This window comes from Telopea speciosissima, chromosome 1, assembly GCF_018873765.1.
Source record: "Telopea speciosissima isolate NSW1024214 ecotype Mountain lineage chromosome 1, Tspe_v1, whole genome shotgun sequence".
NCBI lineage: Eukaryota > Viridiplantae > Streptophyta > Magnoliopsida > Proteales > Proteaceae > Telopea > Telopea speciosissima.
The window spans coordinates 87,421,256-87,445,123 of NC_057916.1; the positions used below are offsets into that span (position 1 = coordinate 87,421,256).

Here is a 23,868-nt window from a genome sequence, read left to right on the forward strand (position 1 = left end):
CACCTGAAGCAAGCAACAAGTTTAAAGAAGCATACTTGTGAGGTGAGGACATCTACCAGCTTTTATTTGAGGCCAAAAGAGATGATGGCATCCAAAACTCGAGCCAAACAAGCTAAACACCTGCAACATGAGGGATTGAGCAACCATCCCCTCTAGTGCATTTTTTAGTAGAAAGCCCCTGGGTTGTTGGGGGAAAATCAACATCAGTAGCAATCATGAAACTTCTTAGTTAGAATTGTCAAGGCCTCGGGAGACCCTTGACAATTCGTACGCTCAAGAATCTCTCCCTTTCAATATTCCCGGATATCATCTTTCTGATGGAGACGAAATGTTCAAGCATGTAGGTCGTCGATTGCACCTATATACCTTCTTCAATGTAGAGTTGAGGGGCACTGCTAGTGGTTTAAGCATTCTGTGGGAGAATCACATTCAATTGGACATTCTTTATGCCGATACATTGTCGATATGGAGGTAAGATAAAACAACAATCCTCCTTTTAATATAATGTATGTTTACGATGACCCTGTTAAAAAATGCAGACAACAGGTTTGGGATAAACTAATGGCCATTGTTCTCAATGGCAGAGCTTCTGGGTTTGTTTTGGGGATTTCCATTCTTATTTGGCTTGGCATGAGAAAAGAGGGGATCTAGAGATGTTAGGCAATTTAGAGATATGATCGATATCTACTGGTTAATGGATTTAGGTGCTCACAGTCCCTCCTTCACGTGGAATAACAAGCACCAAGGTGCTTCGAATATCCGAATATGCCGGAACCGTGTACTATCTAACCAAACATGGAGGAGTTTTTTCAGCAAGTTAGTGGTTACAGTTCACACCACAGTAGGTTCCGGTCACTTCCCTTTGTTGGTAATAGACATTGAAGGGGCAAATCGTTAGGAGTTCGCCCGTTCAAATTTGAATCAATGTGGTTCTCGCCCCCTGAATGCAAGAATACAGCTGCGAAAGCTTGGGCTATTTATACATGCAGAAAGGTGAGCAATACCCTCCACCAGAAATCTTCTAATTGCAAAACAGTCTTTACGAAGTGGAATAGAGACTTATCTGGGAATGTTCAGAGAAAGATTGCATCATTTTTGAGAGAGTTGGAGGTCCTTCAAGATATGCCTGTTTTGAGTCTAATCAAAACAGGGAATGTCAGATCCATGGTCTACAAAGAGAGGAGTTGCTTTGGCAACAAAAACCTAGAATTTTATGGTTGAATAGTGGAGATTGCAATACCAAATTTTTCCGTATCACAACTCTTCAACGGAGGCATCATAACAAGATTCTCAAGCTTCGGCTTTCATCGGGTCATTGGTCTCAAGCTAACACTATGACCAACGATGACTGATGAAGAATCCTACTATGGAAGAAATCAAGTCGGCTCTCAATGCAAGTCCCCTTTAAAATCCCTAGGGCAGGACCGACCTTCTTCCAAAAGTACTGGAATTTAATTATCAAGGATTTATGTAACTTTGTTCAGGAATTCTTTGTTCTCGGGGGTCATGCCTCACATTTCTAACAACACCTTGGTATGCCTTGTTCCCAAAGTGGATCACCCGGAGACTGTTGATCATTACGACCCATTAGCCTCTACAATATGGTTGTAAAAGTAGCTACGAAGATCATGACCACAAGATTGAAAAGCATTTTGAGGGTATCATTTCCCTAGCACAATCGTTTTTTGTGTCTGATAGGCTCATTTCTGACAACTTCATCTTAGCGTATGAAGCTTTTCACTATATTAAACACAAGAAAGGAAAGAAGAAATATTTGGCGTTGAAGCTTGACATGAAGAAGGTGCATGATCGCCTAGAATGGCCTTTCATTGAGAGTATTCTTCTTCAAATTGGTTTTTGTACCAAATGGGTTAATATGATGATGTCATGTATCTCCTCAGTGTCTTATAACATGCTTATCAATGGGGTTGTTCACGTTTCAATTACCCCCATCAAGGAGCATCCAACAAGGAGATTCCATCTCATCAGCCATCTTTGTTATTTGTGCTCAAACTCTTAGTGCCCTTCTCACCCAGGCGGAGTCCGATGGCTTAATTCATAGTATAAAGGTTTGTAACCATACAAATCCTATGTCTCACTTACTATTTGCTGACGATACTCTACTTTTCTCGGAAGTGTCATTATAGGAGATATATAATCTCAAAGGTGTAGAACCTCTTTTGTCAAGCTAGTGGCTAACAAATTAATTTGTAGCATTCTTCACTCATCTTCAGCCCAACACGACTCCCTGCTTCAAATGTTGGTTTTTGAAGATTCTTAAAATCTCCTACGGAGATTCTCCCAAAAAGTATCTTGGCCTTCCCACTCATTTCGGGCATCAAAGTTGGATCTTTTTATAGGAATCAATGAGAAAACCAGTAGCAAATAGCAAGGATGGCTACAAAGGTTACCATCACACGCTGAAAAGGAAGTATTAATTAAATCAATGGCCTTGTCGATGAATAATTTTGCAATGTCCCATTTTAACTTGTTAATAGCTATTTTGAGTTAGCTGAAGCAATGGACGACTTTACTAGTATAGCTTTTAATTGATGTAATTATATGGATCATCCTTCTTTCCTATCTTTGTAACTTATCTTGCCTTAATATAATTATTATTTAAAAACAAAAAAATTATCAAAAAAAATGTGGTTTTAGTTTTAAAAGGAAATCTTTTATTTAGTTCGGTTAGGTTTCTATTTCAGAATTTAATGAATTTACTTTAAATTTTATTAGTAATTTAACAACTAAAAATATTTCAAAAGTTACTATAAAGGCATAAAGCATCATTAAGTCGAGTAACTTTGGGACATTTTCAAGTGACTGTTTTTACTTTGTGGCCAACTATCTTTGGACTTTAATTTGACACATAAGGAGGAGATTTTGAGGCTGGCTGTTAGAAAATTTAAATCACCTGCCCCCAAGACCCGAGTCCGGAGTCCCTCCTAATTCCTGTTTCTTCTTCTTAAAGGAATTAGTTCTCTGGCCTATACTGGTGGATCTGGATTGTCTCCAAGGAGCGAGGAACACCTAGGGCGTTGCCAGCCGTTGGATTGTGCTGCATATATCCCTAAGTGTGCATCGAGAATTGTGCGTGTGCACAGCTCAACCACTGGATGCCCCCTGGTAGCAACCTAGACGCACGCCTCTTTGGAGACGAGCTAAATTACTCCCATGTGTCTATCTATCTCTTTCTCAAAACAAAGAGTCGCATATGTCTTTTCATATGGAGAGGAGAGAGATAGACTCATGGGAGTGAGTTTCTCTTTCATTCTTTGAAAGGTTTTTCTCTATCATTACCATAAAGCGATTTCTGCTCAGGAGTCAAAGATGTTAGAGTTCTCCATCATTGTTTAGCTCTGAGCGTTCGCCTGACACTAGCTGAACTAGAGGCGTTGTTGGAGTCGTTGAATATTGTATACCCCGATTGTTTCAGAGGAGTGCAATTTGACTCGATTCAATCATTCCTGCTTTCCTGCTGCATTTTCATTCAATATGCACAATCAGTATACCGGCATATGCCACACTCCAAGACAGAGAACTTTCTCTCTTCTAAAATCTTAATAATGCTTGGTTGGTTGGGTACGGTGGATCGGTCGTCGCGCAGTTGTTCTTCCACATCGCTCTCCCCAGTCCCCAGTCTCTTCGGTCTCGGCTTCTAGGCAGTTGGCATCATTCAATTCATATTCATCCACCGCAATAAAAACTGAATAAAGTCTGTAGTACGTAGACGGACTGTAGTCAAAAAAAATATTTGCCATTTTCTGAGGTGTTGGGGAATTTTTCTTGTTTTGGGGTTTCTAGGTGCTGCTGTTATCTGATTGATTAGTTGATGATCCATGTTTGATTAGCTGTTGCTGGCTATTATTGTCTGAGATCTGAGATGTTGGGTAGGTCCTCTTTAACTTTCTTTCTGGCCGTTTTACCCTTTTTTGTTGCTTATTCGTGCTCTGAATTCCGCGGGAATTTTCATGAGAGCTACTCAAGAGAGCTAATGGACTCCGCCTTACGAGACAGAGACTGGTTGGTCTCCGTCAGGAGGGAGATCCACGAAAACCCAGAACTTCGTTTCCAAGAGCACAACACCAGCGCTCTTATCCGTAGAGAACTCGATAGGCTCGGCGTCTCTTATTCCTTCCCCTTTGCCAAAACCGGTGTCGTCGCACTGATTGGGTCCGGCTCTCCGCCAGTTGTGGCCCTACGAGCCGACATGGACGCCCTTCCGTTGCAGGTCTCTACAAATTACCCTCATAGTTTCACTACTACTTCTACTACTATCTCTATCTTGCTTTTTGGCTTTCGTTTTTCATTCTTGTCCCTGTTTGACTTTGTTGCGTTTGAGAGGATCTAGGAACTTGTGAATTGGGAGCATAAGAGCAAAATTGACGGTAAAATGCACGGATGTGGACACGACGCCCATGTAGCCATGCTCCTTGGAGCTGCTAAATTGCTTAATCAACGGAAACATCATCTCCAGGTCAGTCTTTGATTTGATTCCCACTTCCAGTCTTACGGGTTTTAGATCAATTCTTCGTTAAAGAAGCCTACCGGAATTTCTGTTGGACCATTCGCTCACCTGTTAATGGGTCCAACTTCATGCTTCTCTGATCAACTACCCCTCTGATCAACTCCCCTCTCCCATCTCCCCCAAACCCCCAAAAAAAAAAAAAAAAAAAAAAAAAAGATAGATATAAATTGGGCCCATTTTGGAGTTCCAAAGCAAACTGTTGGGGGTATTATGGTGGAGATCGTTGAGGAGGTTGCAGAGTTATTTTGTAGGACTTGGTTTTGTTTGACGTGACTTTGATGAATTTTTTTTTATCAATAAATGGATTGATGTTGGGTTGTATTTGAGGAGCTGAATTCTTCACTAATGATTTATAACAGTGAACTGTAAGTCTTCAATATGCCTGTTTGATCATGGGTTTGTTTTGACTTCATCATTAGCTGAGTTCTCAAGTCTCCTCCAATTTGAATTGGAGTCTTTATTTATTTATTGTATTTTCTTATTATTTTTTTTGTTGGGGGAAGGGGTTTGGTATTATCACTTCTCTGCAAATATCATATTCTGTTTAAATGAAACTCAGAGAACTCCGTCTGGGAGATTATGGAGCAGCCATTTGGTTAAAACCTTAATTTCATCATCTTTCTCTTTCCTGGTAATTGTTACTTGTTATTAAACCAAATCCATATTGTGTTTGACTCTGTTGGAATGCCTTGACATTTTCGGTTACTTGATGTTGAAGGGAACTGTGAGACTCCTTTTTCAACCTGCAGAAGAGGGTGGTGCTGGAGCAGCTCACATGATAAAGGAAGGGGCCCTTGGTGAAGCTGAAGCAATCTTTGGAATGCATGTTACCTACCGAAAACCCACGGGAAGCATAGAATCCATTGCAGGACCTGCTCTAGCAGCTGTATGTATCTTTGAAGCAAAAATAGAAGGAAGAGGTGGTCATGCTGCAATGCCCCAAAGGAATGTGGATCCAGTACTTGCCGCATCATTTGCAATCTTATCATTGCAGCACCTCATCTCGAGAGAAACGGATCCACTCCATAGTCAAGTACGCCCCTAAGATAGTACTCTCTTTTGCTGACCATAACCCTGTTTGTTTAATAGGTACTAGTAGAATATTTTTGTTTCCACATTATTTCAACCCTATTTTGAAAGTGAAAAGTGACACTCTTTCTTAAACCATTATGCTGGGATCCTAGCTTAAATCCTTTGTCTACTTTGTTAAATTTTAACCCATTTGTCAATTTGACATTGGACAAAAACAATTAAACCACTTTTCAGGCCTGACAACTCTGATCTACCTACCTACCCATGGTGGTTTGTTCATGTGCCGTAAAGGCCATGTCTGAATTTGTGAGGGTGATCTAGTACAAATTGACCCTCCCCAGACTCCGCAATGGCGGGAACCTCGTGCACTGAGTACACCCTTTTTTGATCTAGTACAAATTGAAGAGTTTAAGTCCATGTATAAAGATCCTTCATTTTCTGAAAAATACTGAACTTGTAAAACTTTTACATTTGATGCCATGTTGGACAAAGATACTAATGCAGGTTCACATCCATGGTTGGACCATCTTGGCTCAGTCTGGAAACCCGGTGCAAGGCGGACCAGTTCTGAACCTGGTTTAATGGTTCAGTAGGGCTGTCTAGGATATTTTCTATTTAATGGAATATTTTTTAATTTGAATATTTAATTATTTGTTTATTGGTGTTAAGTGTTAACTACGTAGGATTGAGAGTCCAAATTAGCTTGAAACTCTATTTTTAGTCTTAGAGTTTAATTATATAATAGGATTAGAGCCTAGGTAGGAGTCTTCAATTATTTTCTTTAAATACATGGTCGTAACCGTAAGTTTCAGATTGGAATAGAATATTGAACGAAACTGAAGGTTGTGAGAGCTGCACGATATTCTCTCTTCTCCCTCTTCTCCTTTCTTCTTCTTTTCTCTCTCTCTCTCTCTCTCTCTCTCTCTATTCAGGTCTGGGTTTACTTGTCAGGTTTGAATTTCTCTATTATTCTTATTTTCCTATACTCCTCTCTATTATTCTTCTGTTCTTGTTCTCTCCCCTTTTTTTTTTTCCCTCTCTTCTTTCTTGCAATCCTGTCACAAAATTTACCCTGTTTCTTTTCTGGGCGGTAGCTACAGCCCTCATAAGATTGATCAATCTCCTTTTTAATCGATCCAACAACCACAACAACAACATAGCTTTTCCCCAACTAAATGAGGTCAGCTACATGGATCCTTGCTCTCTAATCAGTCTATTTGTAGTCAAACATGATACAAGGACTAAGCTATGCATGTCTTTCCTCACCATTTACCCTATGGTTATTTACTTATTTTAGACATGCCCCTGCCTCTTTTAGTTCCTTCAATCTTAATCAAATCACTACTCCGTACTAGTGCATCCCAAGGCCTTCATTGCACATGGACATGCCACCTCAAACAGCTTTCTCGTAGCTTATCCTATATTGGAGCTACTCCCAAATCCACTCTATGGGCATTTCTTACTTTATTTCCTAGTTTTGCCACACATCCATCTCAATTTCCTCATCTCCGCTACACTTAGTTTATCTATTTGACGCTTCTTAACTGCCCAACATTCCGCATCATACATCATGGCCAGTCGTATGGTAGTCCTATAAAATTTTCCTTTAAGCTTTAAATGAATACACTGATCACACAGTACTCCGAACACACCTCTCTTCATGCATCCTATTTTAATTCTATGAGCAACATCATCCTCTATATCACCTTCTTTATTTATTATTGAGCTCAGATACCTAAAATAATCACTGTTGTAATATGGGTTCAAGGGTAAAATTGTCCTAGGGATAATAATGTCCTTGTACCTATTCTAGAATGTTCTCTATCATATTATAAATAAAGAATGGTTGTAGTCACACTGACTAAGCATCCGGGATTCAACATGGTATTAGAGCCAAAAATCATCCGGGAATATATGACATAATTCTTCTTTCCTTTTTTTCCTCTCTCTCTCTCCCTCTCGTTCGTGATCTCGCCCTAGCCTAACCACCGCCAACCACCACTCGACTTCCGCCAGCAACCACCATCTCCGCCAACCTTCCGCCACCACTACCAGTCTTCCGCCACCTCCATCAGCCCCGCCAGCCTCTCCGCCTCCCTTCTAGCCTCCCGCGACCCCTCTAGACCTCCCCCTCTAGACCTCCCTCTCCTTCTCACGGGAGCCTTCTTAATGTAGTCCTAGGTAGGTAGGAGACCTACTAGGAGTCAGACAATAGGATCAATCGCAAAAGGGGTTGCTGGTTCGAATGGACAGCACTAGGATTTAGGTTAATTCTAGGGTTTAGGATGGGAATTTGGGAATGGGTCTTAAATGGCTTTAATATGCAGGTCTAGGGGGTTATTATGGGATAAAAAGAATTGGATTTGGGAAGGTTTTAAAATTCTGCAATTTTGGACAGAATTGAGTTGCAGGTTTTGGGTTTAATGGAGTGGAGAAATGGAGGGGATATAGTGGGGATTATGGATTGAATTTAAGGTCAAGTGTAGGGAGAGGTGTGGGGGATATAGGCTGGAAGTATGGTTCGAAATTGATGGCCAGATCTGTAGTTATAAGGGAGTCTTAGTTGAAGTAGGAGTTGCAGGTTTAATGGAGATTAGGGTTTGATGGATGGAAGGGGACTGTGGATTAGGTCTAAGGGAAGATGAAGGATGATAGAAGAAGGTTTAAAATAAGAAAACAGGTTCAAACTCACTGTATTGCAGGACGCCAGGACAATGGCAGCAACTTGATGATTTGAAAGAGCCTCCTGATCTTCACAATGCAAGGAGTCGCAGGAGTCCACCTACCCTTTACCACCTTGAGATCCACAAGAATATACACTCACAAAGAGCAGCAGCAATGGCAGCAAGCATAAAGCTAATTTTTATTAATCAAATTCGTATGTAATGCTGGCCTCCCTTACAAACTTATATAGAAGACTCAAAAATAGACTTAGGCACTAAAAAGGAATGGCGTAACCCTATCCTTAACCTATTAGGTAACTTAAACTGACTAGGAAACTAGAATATTAAAGGAAATAGACTCAAAACATGGCCGGACTTATAGAGTCCTAATCCAACCCAACTTACATCACATGACTACTTAACCAAGTCACATGATCACTTAAATTGAACCAATTGGATGCAACCAATTTGAACCGGTTCAATTAAAAAACATAAAAATAAACTGAGTATTGGGCTAATCCCGTATGCAACCTATATACCCATATTTTAGGCCTATAAAAGTGGCCTATTACATTAGAAACCCATGGGATCAAAGGCCCAACATGTATGTAACCCAACCCTAGACTTATTCCCAATGAAACAAGCCCTATTTGATGATGAATCTGCATCACTTCTCCTACCTTATCATCTTTGTTTTTACACCCTTGGTGGTGAGTTGGCTCCCGCCAAGGGCTGATTTTGCCTTTCCATGCATTAAATTTTTTGGGCACTTTTTTTTTTAACCAGCCACCGTACCTGACAACTCAGAGATCACTTCTGCTTCCTCTTCAACTTATCTGGGCACTAAGTCAAAGATTTGGGAAGGTTACGATATTTCTTAAGGATTGAGTTTGTCTATTCAGCCAAGGGCATATCTCTTTCTCAGAGAAAATATACTCTTGACTTGTTGGGGGGTACAGGGATGTTTGGTTGTAAACCGGCAGATACTCCTCTCGAGCCCAACACACGCTTGAAGAGCAAGGAAGGTGACCCTGTGGATAAGGGTAGTTATTAAAGATTAGTTGGTCGGTGAATATATCTCTCCCATACCCGACCAGACATTGCATTTGCTGTAAGTGTCGTGAGTCAATTCATGCATAACTCTCACTCCTCTTACTTGGAGGCAGCATATAGGATACCGCGGTACCTAAAGTCATCTCCTGGAAAAGGAGTCTTATATTCTCCATATAGTCATCTCCGAATAGAGGCCTACACTGATGCAGATTGGGCAGGTAGCCCCGATGATAGAAAGTCAACATCCGGATATTGCACCTTTGTTGGAGGAAATTTAAGTACATGGAGAAGCAGGAAACAAGCAGTGGTGACTCGATCTAGTGTTGAAGCTGAGTTTAGAGCTATGGCACAAGGTATATATGAACTTCTCGGGCTCAAGGGTCTTCTTCAAGATTTGGGTCTAGGTGCTGATCTTCCTCTGCGACTCTACTATGACAGCAAGCAAGTCACAATAAGTATTGCTCATAACCTGGTCCAACATGACTGTACCAAACATGTTAAGATTGACTGGCATTTTATCAAGGAAAAATTGGAGGAGGAGTAATTTGTATTCCATTTATCCAATCTTATGAGCAGCTGGTTGATATTCTTACCAAAGGACTTAGTAGCAAGTTGTTTTGTCCTATAATTAGTAAGTTGGGCATGTTTGACATGTATGCACCAACTTGAGGGGGAGTGTTGTAATATTGGTTCAAGGGTAAAATTGTCCTAGGGGTAATAATGTCCTTGTACCTATTCTAGAATGTTCCCTATCATATTATAAATAAAGAATGGTTGTAGTCACACTGACTAAGCCAGTATTCACGGAATTTGATGAGCACATTTATGTGTGAAATCTTAGGGCATAAAGCATATATTTTATCAGATTGGACAGAGTTACTCGGTGCTTCCTTGTGCTTTTCAGGGTATAGGTGAATTATTATGAAAATGGAGGAGATGATGCTAAGGAGATGTTTTTAAGCTTTTTAGAGGTGTTAATAGTATGGATGCATAGCCCATCGAGTCAGCTTCGCAACGGTTCAAACGGCACTTGATTCCGAGTTGAAACGAAGAAGTTATGGCCGTTTCCATAACGACGTGCGAAAATGGTCTGTAGGGGTTTATTTATAATTATTGACAGTCGGACGGGGACAAAGTGAAGCGGAATTCGGATTCCAGGGGCCTTAACGCAAGTATCAGAAGTTACTTTACTGTACCCGAAAGATTCCATTTGGAAAGCTCTGGACAGTCCAACTTCAACTTGAGATATCTTGGGCTCCCCAACTCCGAATTGGACGAAATTTGGGTCTATTTTGGGTGATTTTTCGCAAGGAACACAATGGTGAGGCCTATATAAGCATCCCATGCTCCACGTTTTCTGAAGGACATAATGGGTATTTTATTTATTCTTGAAGGAATCCTAGTCATCACCCTTTCTCTCTCTCTCTCTCCTCCAACTTCTCAAGGGCACTTCTGGAATTCTACTTGGGATAGATTTATATTTTCTCATCTATGGAAGGTTGAAAAATCAAAGATGCTTTGATTTTATTGCTTGGAGAAGATATCTACAAAGAAAAGGAGGCACTTGTTAGAATTGGAAGTTTACTTTTCTAGAAATAGAAGGTCTATGTAAATAATCTTCTCTTCTTCTTCTTTCTATTTTTTTTCGTTTTTCTTAGGATTCAAGGCATTGTAAAAGAGGAAAGAGAAGAGAATATTTTTTTTTCTTAGGGAATATTTCTCCTATACTTCCATCTTCTCTCTTCTCCTCTCTTCCACCTATAAATACCCCCTACCTCTCTTGTAAAAATTGTTCATTCACTTAGTGAAATTTCTTCTCTTCTTCTCCTTCTAATTTGTGATTTTTGGTTTTTCTAAGTTCTAGTTTGCTTTTATGATTTTTGGTTAATGGTTATAGTAGGTTTTGTTTATGCTGTAATTTCAATTTAAGTCTTCAATTGGGTTGTAATTTCTTAATTTTAGTTTAGGTTTTAAGCCTTCTAGTCTAAGTTCTTAAGTTGATGACAAGACTTGAAGATTTAGACAAGGAGGCCATGGTAAGTATATGCAAGTATTCAAGCTTTTCAATTACATTCATACAAGCACATCCAGGTTTTACTATCTAAACTCTCAATCTCATTCTCCATCTCCTTTATCCCTCTCTATCTTCTTCTTCTTCCCCTCTATTTCTTTTATTTTAATTTTATATGGTTGTGGTTTATGGATGCATTTTTATTCCCTTATTTCTTTTTATGTGGTTAGTATGTGTGGCTGCATTTTTTTATTCCTTTCAATTTGCTTTAGTTTGATCGGTTAGATGCTCATGTGTTAGGACGCCGATTTAATCCCTTAATTTTGTTAGATGCTTATGAGTTAGGATGCATTGATTTTCGTTAGTTTAATTAGTTTAATTTAACATTTTAATTTGGTTCACTTTGCATTACTTTTAAGTTAGTTAAATAGAGTGGCGTATACCTCCTCGTGTTCGACCCGTAGCTACTATTGACCCGTACGCTTGCGGTTTTATTTTAACTCAAACAAGTTTTTAGCGCCATTGCTGGGGAGATTATTGTCCATTTTATTTATCTGATTTTTAAGGAGTTCGAAGTGTTTTAGTTTATTATTCTCTTTTTTTTTGAAAAAAAAAAAAAATAAGTTTTTGAAAACCCCTTCTTGTTTCTCTTCTGTTTCAAATAGTGTGCGCCCAATCTAAAGTCCTTCATATGCTTCAACCATCCATCTTTTGGTGTCCCTCATAGGATTAAGTTACCTATGACGCTACATCTTGACTTGGTTGGGTGGATTGGCATGTGACTTATCTTTGGAGGTGACTACTCTTGATAACAGGAAAGCGACATAGTGAGTGCGTTGGAAACATAAACATATAGTAGTCCTCCACTCTATATCAGAATCCATTTGGAGTCGTCGTAGGTGGCTATAGAAGACTATACGGGTTCCCTTGCTGTCAACCTATATGGCATCCTTACAGTTTTGGAACCATTGTTTCGATTTTTGAGGGATAGATGCACTATCTACCTTGGGCTCCCTCTTATTTTTACTATTTTTTTTTCCTTAAGTCTTTTATTTTTTTATCTTCTTTAATTTTTCAAAGGAGACCTCATATCTGTTTAGGAGGCTACGGTGTGGACTCGTGATTCATCTAATCATCTTATTAGAATACCATCTCCTCTACTACCCTTAACCCCACCTTTGACCATGGTTGACCAACAACCCAAGACTCTTAAGGATAGGTTCTACCCCACCAGGCCTGCACAGCCCTCATGCATTAGTCTGCCTGTTGTTATAGGGAATAACTATGAACTCAAGACCAACTTCATCAGCATGCTACCCCATTTCCATGGGATGGCTAATGAGGATGCATATCTTTTCCTTGGGGAATTTGAGGAGGTCTGTGTTCTAATTAAGGTCTAGAATTTGACTGATGATGCAGTTAGGCTTAGGTTTATACCCTTTGCCCTGAAAGATCAGGCCAAGAAGTGGCTTTATGGACTGCCTACAAACTCCATTAATTCATGGGATGAGTCACCATTGTCTTTTTGAGAAAATTCTTCCCTCTTCACAAGACCAATAAGCTTAAGAGTGACATCCTCCAGTTCAGGCAGAAACCACATGAGTCCTTTTCTAAATTCATGGAAAGATTCAAGGACCTCCTCTTAGAATGCCCTCACCATGGTTTCGACTTGTGGCAACTATGCCAAATTATTTATGAGGGTATTGATTATCAGACCAAGCAACTTGTAGAGTCCATGTGTCCAACAGGCTTTACTTCTTTTTCTGAGGAGAATGATGCATGGACATTCTTAACCAACTTGGCTGATAAGACTAGGGAATGAGAATCTTCCCAAGAGGCTGAAAGGACCACTAAGGGGTATCTCATTGAGGGTATGCCAGCCAAGGAGGCCAAACTTGACAGCCTCATAAAACGGTTGGAGTCCATAGTTCTTAAAGAGTCTATACCAGTTAATCAGGTCAACCATGTGTCGGTATGCAGTTGGTGCCAAACCCCTGGATACCTTTTTGAGGAATGCCCCAACCCCTTGGTGGGCAATTCTAGTATTGAGAATGTAAGTGCTCTCTACCAAAATAACCCATATAGCAATACTTACAATCCAGGATGGAGAAATCACCCCAATTTCTCCTGGAATCAAGGGAACCAAGCAGGCCTGATGCAGAAGCCGAAACCATGATTTAATTGGCTGTTCTTTGATTTTCGTTGGAGCCTTTTTACTTTTCTTATGATAGGGTTAAAACAGTCTTTTTATATTTATTTTCTTAAGTTCTCCCGCCACGATTTTAGAGGGATAGGTATTTATTTTATTTTATTTGTTTAAGCTTATACTCCTATTTAGAGTATAAGTCTATTATGTTTTATGTTTGTGATTAGGATTCAGATTAAGAATTCCCACTCCTAATCTAACTAGGATTTGCTTTTAGATTGATTATTTGTAAGGCCTTTTGCCCCCCCCCCTTTTATTATAAATAGATATTTCGTGGGAGGCTCCCCCACCTATTATGTTTTAAAATTTTCGTTTCTCTATGCTGTTGCTCTTTGAGAGTGTTCCTTGTGGGTAATATCAAGGATCCCCTTGTGAGTAATATCAAGGGCTAGGGCTGGAGGAATCCGGCGACTCCTTGCATCTCGCAGATCGGGAGGTCCATCTTCTCCTTCAATCAAGCTCTTCAAGGTTACTGCCATTGAAGTTCTGCAATTCCAGTAAGTTTACAAATTTCTGCAACTGTATTCTTCCTTTCTTCTTCCTCCATCTAACCTAATCGATTTCCCCAAACCCTAGTTTCTCTAATTACATTCCAGCATTCATCCCTCATCCATGTTCATCACAAATTAGACCATAGCCTCCCCATATCAGTTCCTCCACTCGACCCAACCAGAAGCCACAATTGTCCATTAAAAACCCTAATTCCCTCCCTCACCATTAAGACCTAAAACCCTAAAACCTATCTAGACCTAACCAGCCAGCCAAACCTCACCAAACTCCCACCGAATCACCTTCCCCACATCTGTGACACTCGGCCAGAAGCCCTTGACCTGTTTCCCCCTAGAAACCCTAAATCCCTTCATTCCTTTCATTCCCAAAACCCGAAACCCTAACCCTAGAATTCCAGAATTTTAATTTCTTATTCAATCCTAATTAAACCTTTACCATTAGCTTCCTAAAAACCTGCGTGTCATTACTACATAAAGCCCTAACTCAAACCCCTAGTTTTAACCCTAATTCTGCCCTAACTTTGCCTATGCTGTCCCAGTCGGCCAGCCCTAGTGTGTGACCCCATTCCCTGGCTCCTAGTGGGACTATTCCTATCTAGGACTACATTAATTGGTATCAGAGCTATGGAAGGACAAGGCAACCCTGTTGTGTATCCTACACAACCACCCCCACCCGATTGCCTTACTGCAATCATGACTATGCTGCAGAAGATCTCCACAGACCAGCAAGCTCTTAGTGATCGAATGACAGCCATGGAACAAAGGCATGCTGTGTCTATTGTAAACAACCCTCTATACGTAGAGGAGGATAGACTCCAAGTCCGTTCGGAAGTTCATGGAACTCTGGGAAGGGATGAACATCACAGAGATCATCCCAGACGTTACAGGGACCACAGAGATCAGTCTAGACATGACCGAGACTACAGGGATCGACGTAGGTATGACAGAGATGACTACAGAGAAGATAGAGACAGAACTACTGAAGCACCTCGAAGACCTAACTTTGAGGAATATTTGAGGTCCTACTTCACTGGAGATGAAGCTACTAATCGGCGGTTCGATACACAAAAGGTCAAGCTAGAATTGAAAGAGTATGATGGGCATGGTGATCCACAAAAATTCTATGACTGGCTTGCTGCCCTAGATGATTACTTTGACTGGTATAATTTGCTTGAAGACCGAAAGATGAGACTGGCACGCACTAAACTAATTGGCTCTGCTCGAGAATGGTAGCGCAAGGCAGAGCGGGACATGGAACGTGAAGGTAAAGCACCTACCAACTGGGAGGATATGAAGTATGATTTGAAAGAGAAGTACTTACCAAGACATTACACCGCTCAGATGCAAGATCAATTCAACTCCCTTCGTCAAGGGAACATGACTGTATCCGAGTACATGCAAAAGTTTGACTCTCTCTCATCTCGCACTGACACAATAGAAAGTGCTACTCAGATGTTGTCCCGATTCCGGTTGGGATTGAGATTTGATATTATTAGAGCTATTGGAGTTGTTGATGTTCTGGACATCAAGGACTGTTTTGAGAAGGCATTGAAGGCTGAAGAATTATTAGTTGGGAATAGAGGATTTGATTCTTCCACTGAGGGTATTGTCAAAACTTTTTCAGCATTCAAGTCGACTACCACTAGTCACAATCGAACTGGAAATTCTACTGCTGGTCCTACTCGATCAGGCTACTCTGCTGGTAGTTCTTCCCGTCCTCCATGTGCTGATCATAAAGGTAAAGCTCCCATGGACAGCAATGAACCCCACAAGTGTTTCCATTGCAATGAACTTGGGCACTATGCCAAAGATTGCCCACAAAAGCATAGACCTGTTAATGTGGCTGCTAAGGTAGAGGAAACCTCTGAAGAGCACGATGAGCATGGCATATATGCACTACCCCCTGATAGTGATGAAGACTTAGATTGTCACCTTGAAGATCTAGATGGTGGTGCTCAAGGTGTCCATACAATTGCTCCAGTTCTAATGGATGATGCGGTTGATTGTGACAAGGTAATTGGGAACATTTCACAGGGAGACACTATCAAGCAAGTTGCTGTTCTTGAAGAGGTGGGGCTGAATGAGAAGGTTATAAATATTGAAGACCCTATGGAGATTTTGTGATGCCCCCTTGGTTCTTCGAAGAGAAGGCCCCACGACTTGAAGACCATATTCCCACTGTTATAACTTCAACAGAATTCTGCCAGGGAAGTGTTGAAGCTGCTGCCCACATGTTACTTCCTCCTCATCACAAGGTTCGTGGACGAGTTTCTTCACACAAGCATGGTACGTGGACTCCCATTCATGAAGTCAACAAGCTCAACCCCAAGTTGCCAGAGCGTTGCATGGATTTCACCCATTCATCGGAGATGAATGTTTCTAAGTCGGGGAGAGTTGATGCAGAAGCCGAAACCATGATTTAATTGGTTGTTCTTTGATTTTCGTTGGAGCCTTTTTACTTTTCTTATGACAGGGTTAAAACAGTCTTTTTATATTTATTTTCTTAAGTTCTCCTTCCCGATTTTAGAGGGATAGGTGTTTTTTTTATTTTATTTGTTTAAGCTTATACTCCTATTTAGAGTATAAGTCTATTATGTTTTATGTTTGTGATTAGGATTCAGATTAGGAATTCCCACTCCTAATCTGACTAGGATTTGCTTTTAGATTGATTATTTGTAAGGCCTTTTGCCCCCCCCCTTTTATTATAAATAGATATTTCGTGGGAGGCTCCCCACCTATTATGTTTTAAAATTTTCGTTTCTTTATCTCTCTATGATCTGTTGTGTTGCTCTTTGAGAGTGTTCCTTGTGGGTAATATCAAGGATCCCCTTGTGAGTTATATCAAGGGCTAGGGCTGGAGGAATCCGGCGATTCCTTGCATCTCGCAGATCGGGAGGTCCATCTTCTCCTTCAATCAAGCTCTTCAAGGTTGCTCGCCATTGAAGTTCTGCAATTCCAGTAAGTTTACAAATTTCTGCAACTGTATTCTTCCTTTTTTCTTCCTCCATCTAACCTAATCGATTTCCCCAAACCCTAGTTTCTCTAATTACATTCCAGCATTCATCCCTCATCCATGTTCATCACAAATTAGACCATAGCCTCCCCATATCAGTTCCTCCACTCGACCCAACCAGCAGCCACAACTGTCCATTAAAAACCCTAATTCCCTCCCTCACCATTAAGACCTAAAACCTATCTAGACCTAACCAGCCAGCCAAACTCCCACCGAATCACCTTCCCCACATCTGTGACACTCGGCCAGAAGCCCTTGACCTGTTTCCCCCTAGAACCCTAAATCCCTTCATTCCTTTCATTCCCAAAACCCGAAACCCTAACCCTAGAATTCCAGAATTTTAATTTCTTATTCAATCATAATTAAACCTTTACTATTAGCTTCCTAAAAACCTGCATGTCATTACTACATAAAGCCCTAACTCAAACCCCTAGTTTTAACCCTAATTCTGCCCTAACTTTGCCTATGCTGTCCCAATCGGCCAGCCCTAGTGTGTGACCCCATTCCCTGGCTCCTAGTGGGACTATTCCTACCGAGGACTACATTAAGGCCCATCCAACTTTAACCATCAAGGCCAGCCTGGTGTCCAAAGGCCCAATTTTGCATCACAAAACCAAGGGCTGTCTCCTAACCCTTTTCCCCCTCGTCTTCATCCAGGACCTTCTATTAATTCTGCTAGGCCTCCTCTCCTTGCACCTTATCAGCAACCCCCAGGGTTTACCAATACAGGAGAGGCAACAAGACTGAATGAGATGGACAACAAGATAGCTCTTCTCATGACAAGCCACAATAACATGGAGAAACAACTCACCCAGCTTGTCACAATCTTGCATGAGAGGGAAACAGGGAAGTTACCAAGCCAACCTGAGCCGAATCCTAGGCATCAGGTTCATATTCAGCAAGGTACCCAAGCTCCTCCAACCAATGTTGCACAAGGCCAACAGCACCAAGGGCCCTCCAGACAGGTAAATGTTGTTTATGCTTTAAGGAGTGGCCGTGAGTATCAACAGGCTAGTGCACCTCAGTCTTTACCATCTCATACTCCTGTTGACTCTCCCCCTTCTGAAGAGGCCATTGAAATGCCTACTGTTCCAAGTTCGTCTAATGAACCTGAAAATATTCTAGATGATTCGGTTGAGGAAACCAAAGAGGATTCTGTTGAGGAAGTTAAAAAGCCCAACCCTGAAAGAATTTATACCCCACCTGCCCCTTTCCCAAATAGGTTGGTTAGCAAGAAATCTACTTCTGTGGAGAAAATATTGGATGTGTTCATACAGGTTCAGGTGAATATCCCTTTGTTGGATGCCATTGCCCAAATCCCCACTTATGCTAAAGTCCTCAAAGACTTATGCACCCAAAAGCGGACCACCAATGTGCCCAAAAAGGCATTCTTGGCTGCTAACATCAGTTCTCTCATCTCGCAGTCAGTAGCAGCCAAGCATAAGGATCCTGGCAGCCCCACCATCTCTTGCACTATAGGGAATACTACTATTGATCATGCATTATTGGACCTTAGTGCAAGTGTGAACCTCTTACCCTTTCATGTCTACCAACAACTGGGATTGGGAGAATTGAAACCCACCAAAATCACTCTTCAGCTTGCAGATCGGTCGGTTAAAGTTCCTAAGGGAATGATTGAGGATGTCCTGTTGAAGGTTGGGGAATTTATTTTTCCTGTGGACTTTATTGTTTTAGATTCCCAACCTACTGCCAATTTCAAGGACCAAATCCCTATCATCTTGGGTAGGCCATTCCTAGCTACCAGTAATGCTTTAATCAATTGCAGGAATGGTCTCATGAAATTATCTTTTGGCAATACTACTGTTGACTCAATGTGTTTAGGTTGGGCAAGCAGCCTGAAATGGATGACAAGGTGCATATGCTTCAAGGATTTTCCGATGATATTGATACGTTCTTTGAGATTGATTTTGATTCGGGATTTCAAGAATGTATGCAGGAATTGGAGGGTATTGATGATACTCCCTTATCTAAGGTCTGGAGCATCCAACCACCTTTGGAGCCCCTTGGACCCCTATCCACTTCCATTCCCAAATCCTCTATTATTGAGCCCCCTACATTAGAGTTAAAGGCATTGCCCTCTAACCTCAAGTATGCCTTCTTAGGACATGATCATACTCTTCCTGTTATTATTGCTTCTGATTTGACTTCTATTCAGGAAGAAGAGTTGATTAAGCTTCTAAAGGACCATAAGGAAGCCATAGGTTGGACCATGTCTGACATCAAAGGTATTAGCCCCTCCATTGTTTAACATCATATACATCTGATGGAGAGTTCCAAATCTTCTACGGAACCCCAAAGGAGGGCTAATCCTGTGATGAAAGAGGCAATCAAGAAAGAGATCCTAAAGTACTTGGATCATGGCGTCATTTATCCTATTTCTGATAGCCAATGGGTGAGTCCTGTGCAGGTTGTGCCTAAGAAAGGAGTCGCCACTGTAGTTGAGAATGCCAATAATGAGTTGATTCCAACCCGTATCCAAACGAGTTGGAGAGTGTGCATTGACTGTAGGAAATTGAATGCGGTAACTTGAAAAGACCACTTCCCCTTGCCTTTTATTGATCAGATGTTAGAGAGACTAGCTGGCCATGAATATTATTGTTTTCTTAATGGTTATGCAGGCTATAACCAAATTCCTATTGCTCTAGAGGGCCAACACAAGACCACTTTCACATGCCCTTATGGAACCTTTGCTTACCGGCGTATGCCTTTTGGGCTTTGCAATGCCCCTGCTACATTCCAAAGGTGCATGATGAGTATCTTTTTTGATATGGTAGAGCACTTCCTAGAGGTGTTTATGGATGATTTTTCTATTCACGGCTCTACTTTTTCTAATTGCTTGCATCATCTCTCTTTGGTTCTTAAAAGATGCATAGAAAAGAACTTGGTCCTGAATTGGGAGAAGTGCCACTTCATGGTAAAGCAAGGCATAGTTCTTGGTCACATTGTGTCCAAAGAAGGGATTAAGGTTGATAGATCTAAGGTGGACCTTATTGTCAATTTACAACCACCCAAGAGTGTGAAGGACATTAGATCTTTTCTTGGCCATGCAGGTTTTTACAGGAGATTCATCAAGGACTTTAGCCAGATAGCTAGACCTCTCACTTCTCTTTTGGCAAAGGACTGCCCATTTGATTTCTCTTCTGAGTGTCATGATAGTTTTGAGCAATTGAAAAGAGCTTTGACCGCAGCCCCCATTATTCAAACTCCAACTTGGACAGTTTCATTTGAGCTTATGTGCGATGCTTCTGATTTTGCTATAGGGGTTGTTCTTAGGCAAAGAATCAACAAATTGCCCTATGTGATTTATTATGCAAGTCAGACTCTTAATGATGCACAACTTAATTATACCACCACTGAGAAAGAATTTTTAGCTGTTGTGTTTGCTTTAGAAAAGTTTAGGCCCTACTTGGTTGGATCACATGTGATTGTTTATACGACCAGCGACTATCAAATATCTTGTGCGAGAAGAAAGATGCCAAGGCTCGCCTCATTAGGTGGGTCCTTTTGTTACAAGAATTTGATCTTGAAATTGGGGATAAGAAAGGGTGTGAAAATTTGGTTCGGACCATCTATATCCCGGCTGCCTAATTCTTGATTGTTGATTCTCCGGTCAACGAGAATTTTCTTGATGAGTATCGATTGCGATTGTCTAGTGAACCTTGGTTTCTTCGACATTGTTAATTATCCGTTGGTGTGACATCTGCACATTGGTCCACCCAAGATAAGAATCGTTTCTTTTCACAAGTTAAGCATTTCTTTTGGGATGATCCTTATCTTTTTAAGACCTGCCCGGATCAAGTAATCCGGAGATGTGCCTCTGATCATAAGCAAAATCTGTCTTATCTTTTTGCCATGATCAGGCTTGTGGAGGCCATTTTGGGCCTAATAAGACTGCGGCCAAGGTTTTACAGTGTGGATTTTATTGGCCTAGTCTGTTTAAAGACGTTTTTACTTATTGTAAGGCATGTTCTTCATGCCAATCCTTAGGGCGTCATACTAAGAGAAATATGATGCCCCTCAACCCAATTCTGGTGGTTGAGGTGTTTGATGTATGGGGTATTGATTTCATGGGGCCTTTCCCTAACTCTTTTGGTAACCTGTACATATTACTTCTTGTGGACTATGTGTCCAAATGGATTGAGGCGATTGCTTGTAAGACCGATGACCACAAGGTGGTTGTGAAATTTTGAAGGAGAACATCTTCTTCTGTTTTGGTACTCCCCGGGCTATCATTAGTGATCAGGGCAAGCATTTTTGTAATCGGCCTTTTGAGGCCCTCATGAGAAAGTATGGTGTCGTCCATAAGTTGGCCACACCCTACCATCCCCAGACCAGTGGCCAGGTTGAGGTTTCAAATAGGCAGATCAAGCAAATTCTTGAGAAAACCATCAACCCAAACCGCAAGGATTGGTCTAACCGGTTGGTAGATGCATTGTGGGCCCATAGGACAGCCTTCAAGACCGATCTTGGTCAATCTCCGTACTGCCGTCGGTGTATGGAAAGGCATGTCACTTACCGTAGAGATTGAGCACAAGGCCTTTTGGGCTATCAGAAGCTTAACTTTGACCTACCCACCGCAGTGCCCATAGGAAACTCCAACTATCCGAGTTGGAAGAGCTTAGGAATGAGGCATATGAGAATGTCCGGATTTACAAGGAAAAAACCAAGGCTTTCCATGATAGGCATATTTTGAGAAAATCTTTTGAGGTAGGCCAGAAAGTTTTGTTGTACAATTCTCGTTTGTATATCTTTCCAAGTAAGCTGCGTTCTAGATGGGATGGCCCCTATATTGTTCAAAAGCTTATCCTCTGGGTCGTTGAAGTCCTCAATCCAAGTACATGAGCTACTTTCAAGGTCAATGGCCAAAGATTGAAGCCGTACATAGAGATGCCTACTCCAGTTGAAGAAGAGGTCATGGATCTCCATGAGCCTCTTTACCTTGACCCCTGATATCCTGGTATGTATTCCCTCCCTTGTCCTTATTCTTTCTTTTCTGCATGCATTGAAGACACTACATGAATTAAGTGGGGGGGGGGGTGTGTTGGACTTTAATTGTGAATTTTGTGAATTTTGATTGTGGCGATAGTTTTTGGTTATGTGCATAAGTCTCTTCGATTTACAAAGCGAGAGTGAGAGGGAATTAGGTGCCCTAGCATGCGAAATAATAAAAAAATCCCTTTTCAAGGATGGTAGTTGGTTTGTATCCGGTGATGGGGATTGAGTTTGAAAATATGAGTGCTACTTGATGTGATGGTTAGATTCCTCTATGTGTTTATAGACCCCTTTGATCTTTTGGCTAGTAGTTGAGACCAATTTGTTTGTGGCAAGGCATGAAAGTGAAAGTAAATGAAAAACAAAAAAGAGAAACAGAAAGAAAAGTGGAATTCCTTGGGACTAGATAGGGCATTGTGCCTCATGAAGCAGGGTGACTTGATCGAAATTCCTTGGAAGGAAACTCAAAAAAAAAAAAAAAAAACTCTTGCATCAATGTCTCAATGTCTTATGGATACATGCAAAAAGCAAAGCTACCAAGTATTTGGGTGTCTGGTGTATGCTCCACTATGTCATTCAGAGAACAGTAGTAGAGTAGAAAAAGAGTTTGTTGTTAAGAAAGAAAGAAAGAAAAAAAAAAAAAAGCTTTGCCTTAATGCCTGGAAAAGAAAGTATGGTAAAAAATACTCAATGCCTAAGTCTTTGGTTCCATCAGTGCTATGAGTGGTTTACTTGAAGGTGAGTAGTGTTCAGAAAATATGAGGAGATCTCTTGACCTTGATGCATGCTTGTTACTTGAATTGATGTGGGGTGATAAAATTCAAGTGTGGGGGAACCTTTGGCTCCTTAATCTTTAGTTGAGTATTTCTCTGAGATTGTGTGCCCTATCTTACTTATGCCATGAGAAAAATTTACATCATTCTTTTTTATTTAATTTATTGAATTTTGGGTGTATATTCACTGCAAACACCCACGAGACACAATTCGTCCACTAGGGGTAACCTAGGGGTTGAAAGGCTTGTTGCACATACTAAGTGCAACCGTGATTTCTACGAAAGTGAGTTAGGATTTTTTTTTGCATTCTAAGTTAGTTTATCTTTTGCTTTACTTGAGGACAAGTAACGTTCAAGTGTGGGGGAATCTGATGAGCACATTTATGTGTGAAATCTTAGAGAATAAAGCATACATTTTATCACATTGGACAGAGTTACTCGGTGCTTCCTTGTGCTTTTCAGGGTTTAGGTGAATTATTGTGAAAATGGAGGAGATGATGCTAAGGAGATGTTTTAAAGCTTTTTAGAGGTGCTAATAGTATGGATGCATAGCCCATCGAGTCAGCTTCGCAACGGTTCAAACGGCACTTGATTCCGAGTTGAAACGAATAAGTTATGGCCGTTTCCGTAACGACGTGCGAAAATGGTCTGTAGGGGTTTATTTATAATTATTGACAGTCGGACGGGGACAAAGTAAAGCAAAATTCGGATTCTAGGGGCCTTAATGCAATTATTAGAAGTTACTTTACTGAACCCGAAAGATTCCATTTGGAAAGCTCTGGACAGTCCAACTTCAACTGGAGATATCTTGGGCTCCCCAACTCCGAATTGGACGAAATTTGGGTCTATTTTGGGTGATTTTTCTCAAGGAACACAATGGTGAGGCCTATATAAGCACCCCATGCTCCACGTTTTCTGAAGGACAGAATGGGTATTTTATTTATTTTTGAAGGAATCCTAGTCATCACCCTTACTCTCTCTCTCCTCCAACTTCTCAAGGGCACTTTTGAAATTCTACTTGGGATAGATTTATATTTTCTCATCTATGGAAGGTTGAAAAATCAAAG

General features: G+C 40.9%; 1 protein-coding gene across 2 annotated transcripts in view; it reads left to right on the forward strand.

Moving 5' to 3' along the window:
- LOC122661169 (IAA-amino acid hydrolase ILR1-like 5) overlaps positions 1–23,868 on the forward strand; it is a 60,882-nt gene that overhangs the window by 20,356 nt on the left and 16,658 nt on the right. For both annotated transcript variants that reach the window (XM_043856513.1, XM_043856506.1), the window contains exons 3-5: positions 3,891–4,231; positions 4,352–4,477; positions 5,247–5,561. In XM_043856513.1, coding sequence (XP_043712448.1) covers positions 3,995–4,231; positions 4,352–4,477; positions 5,247–5,561 — 678 coding nt within the window. In that variant the 5' untranslated portion in view covers positions 3,891–3,994. The remainder of the gene's footprint in view (positions 1–3,890; positions 4,232–4,351; positions 4,478–5,246; positions 5,562–23,868) is intronic.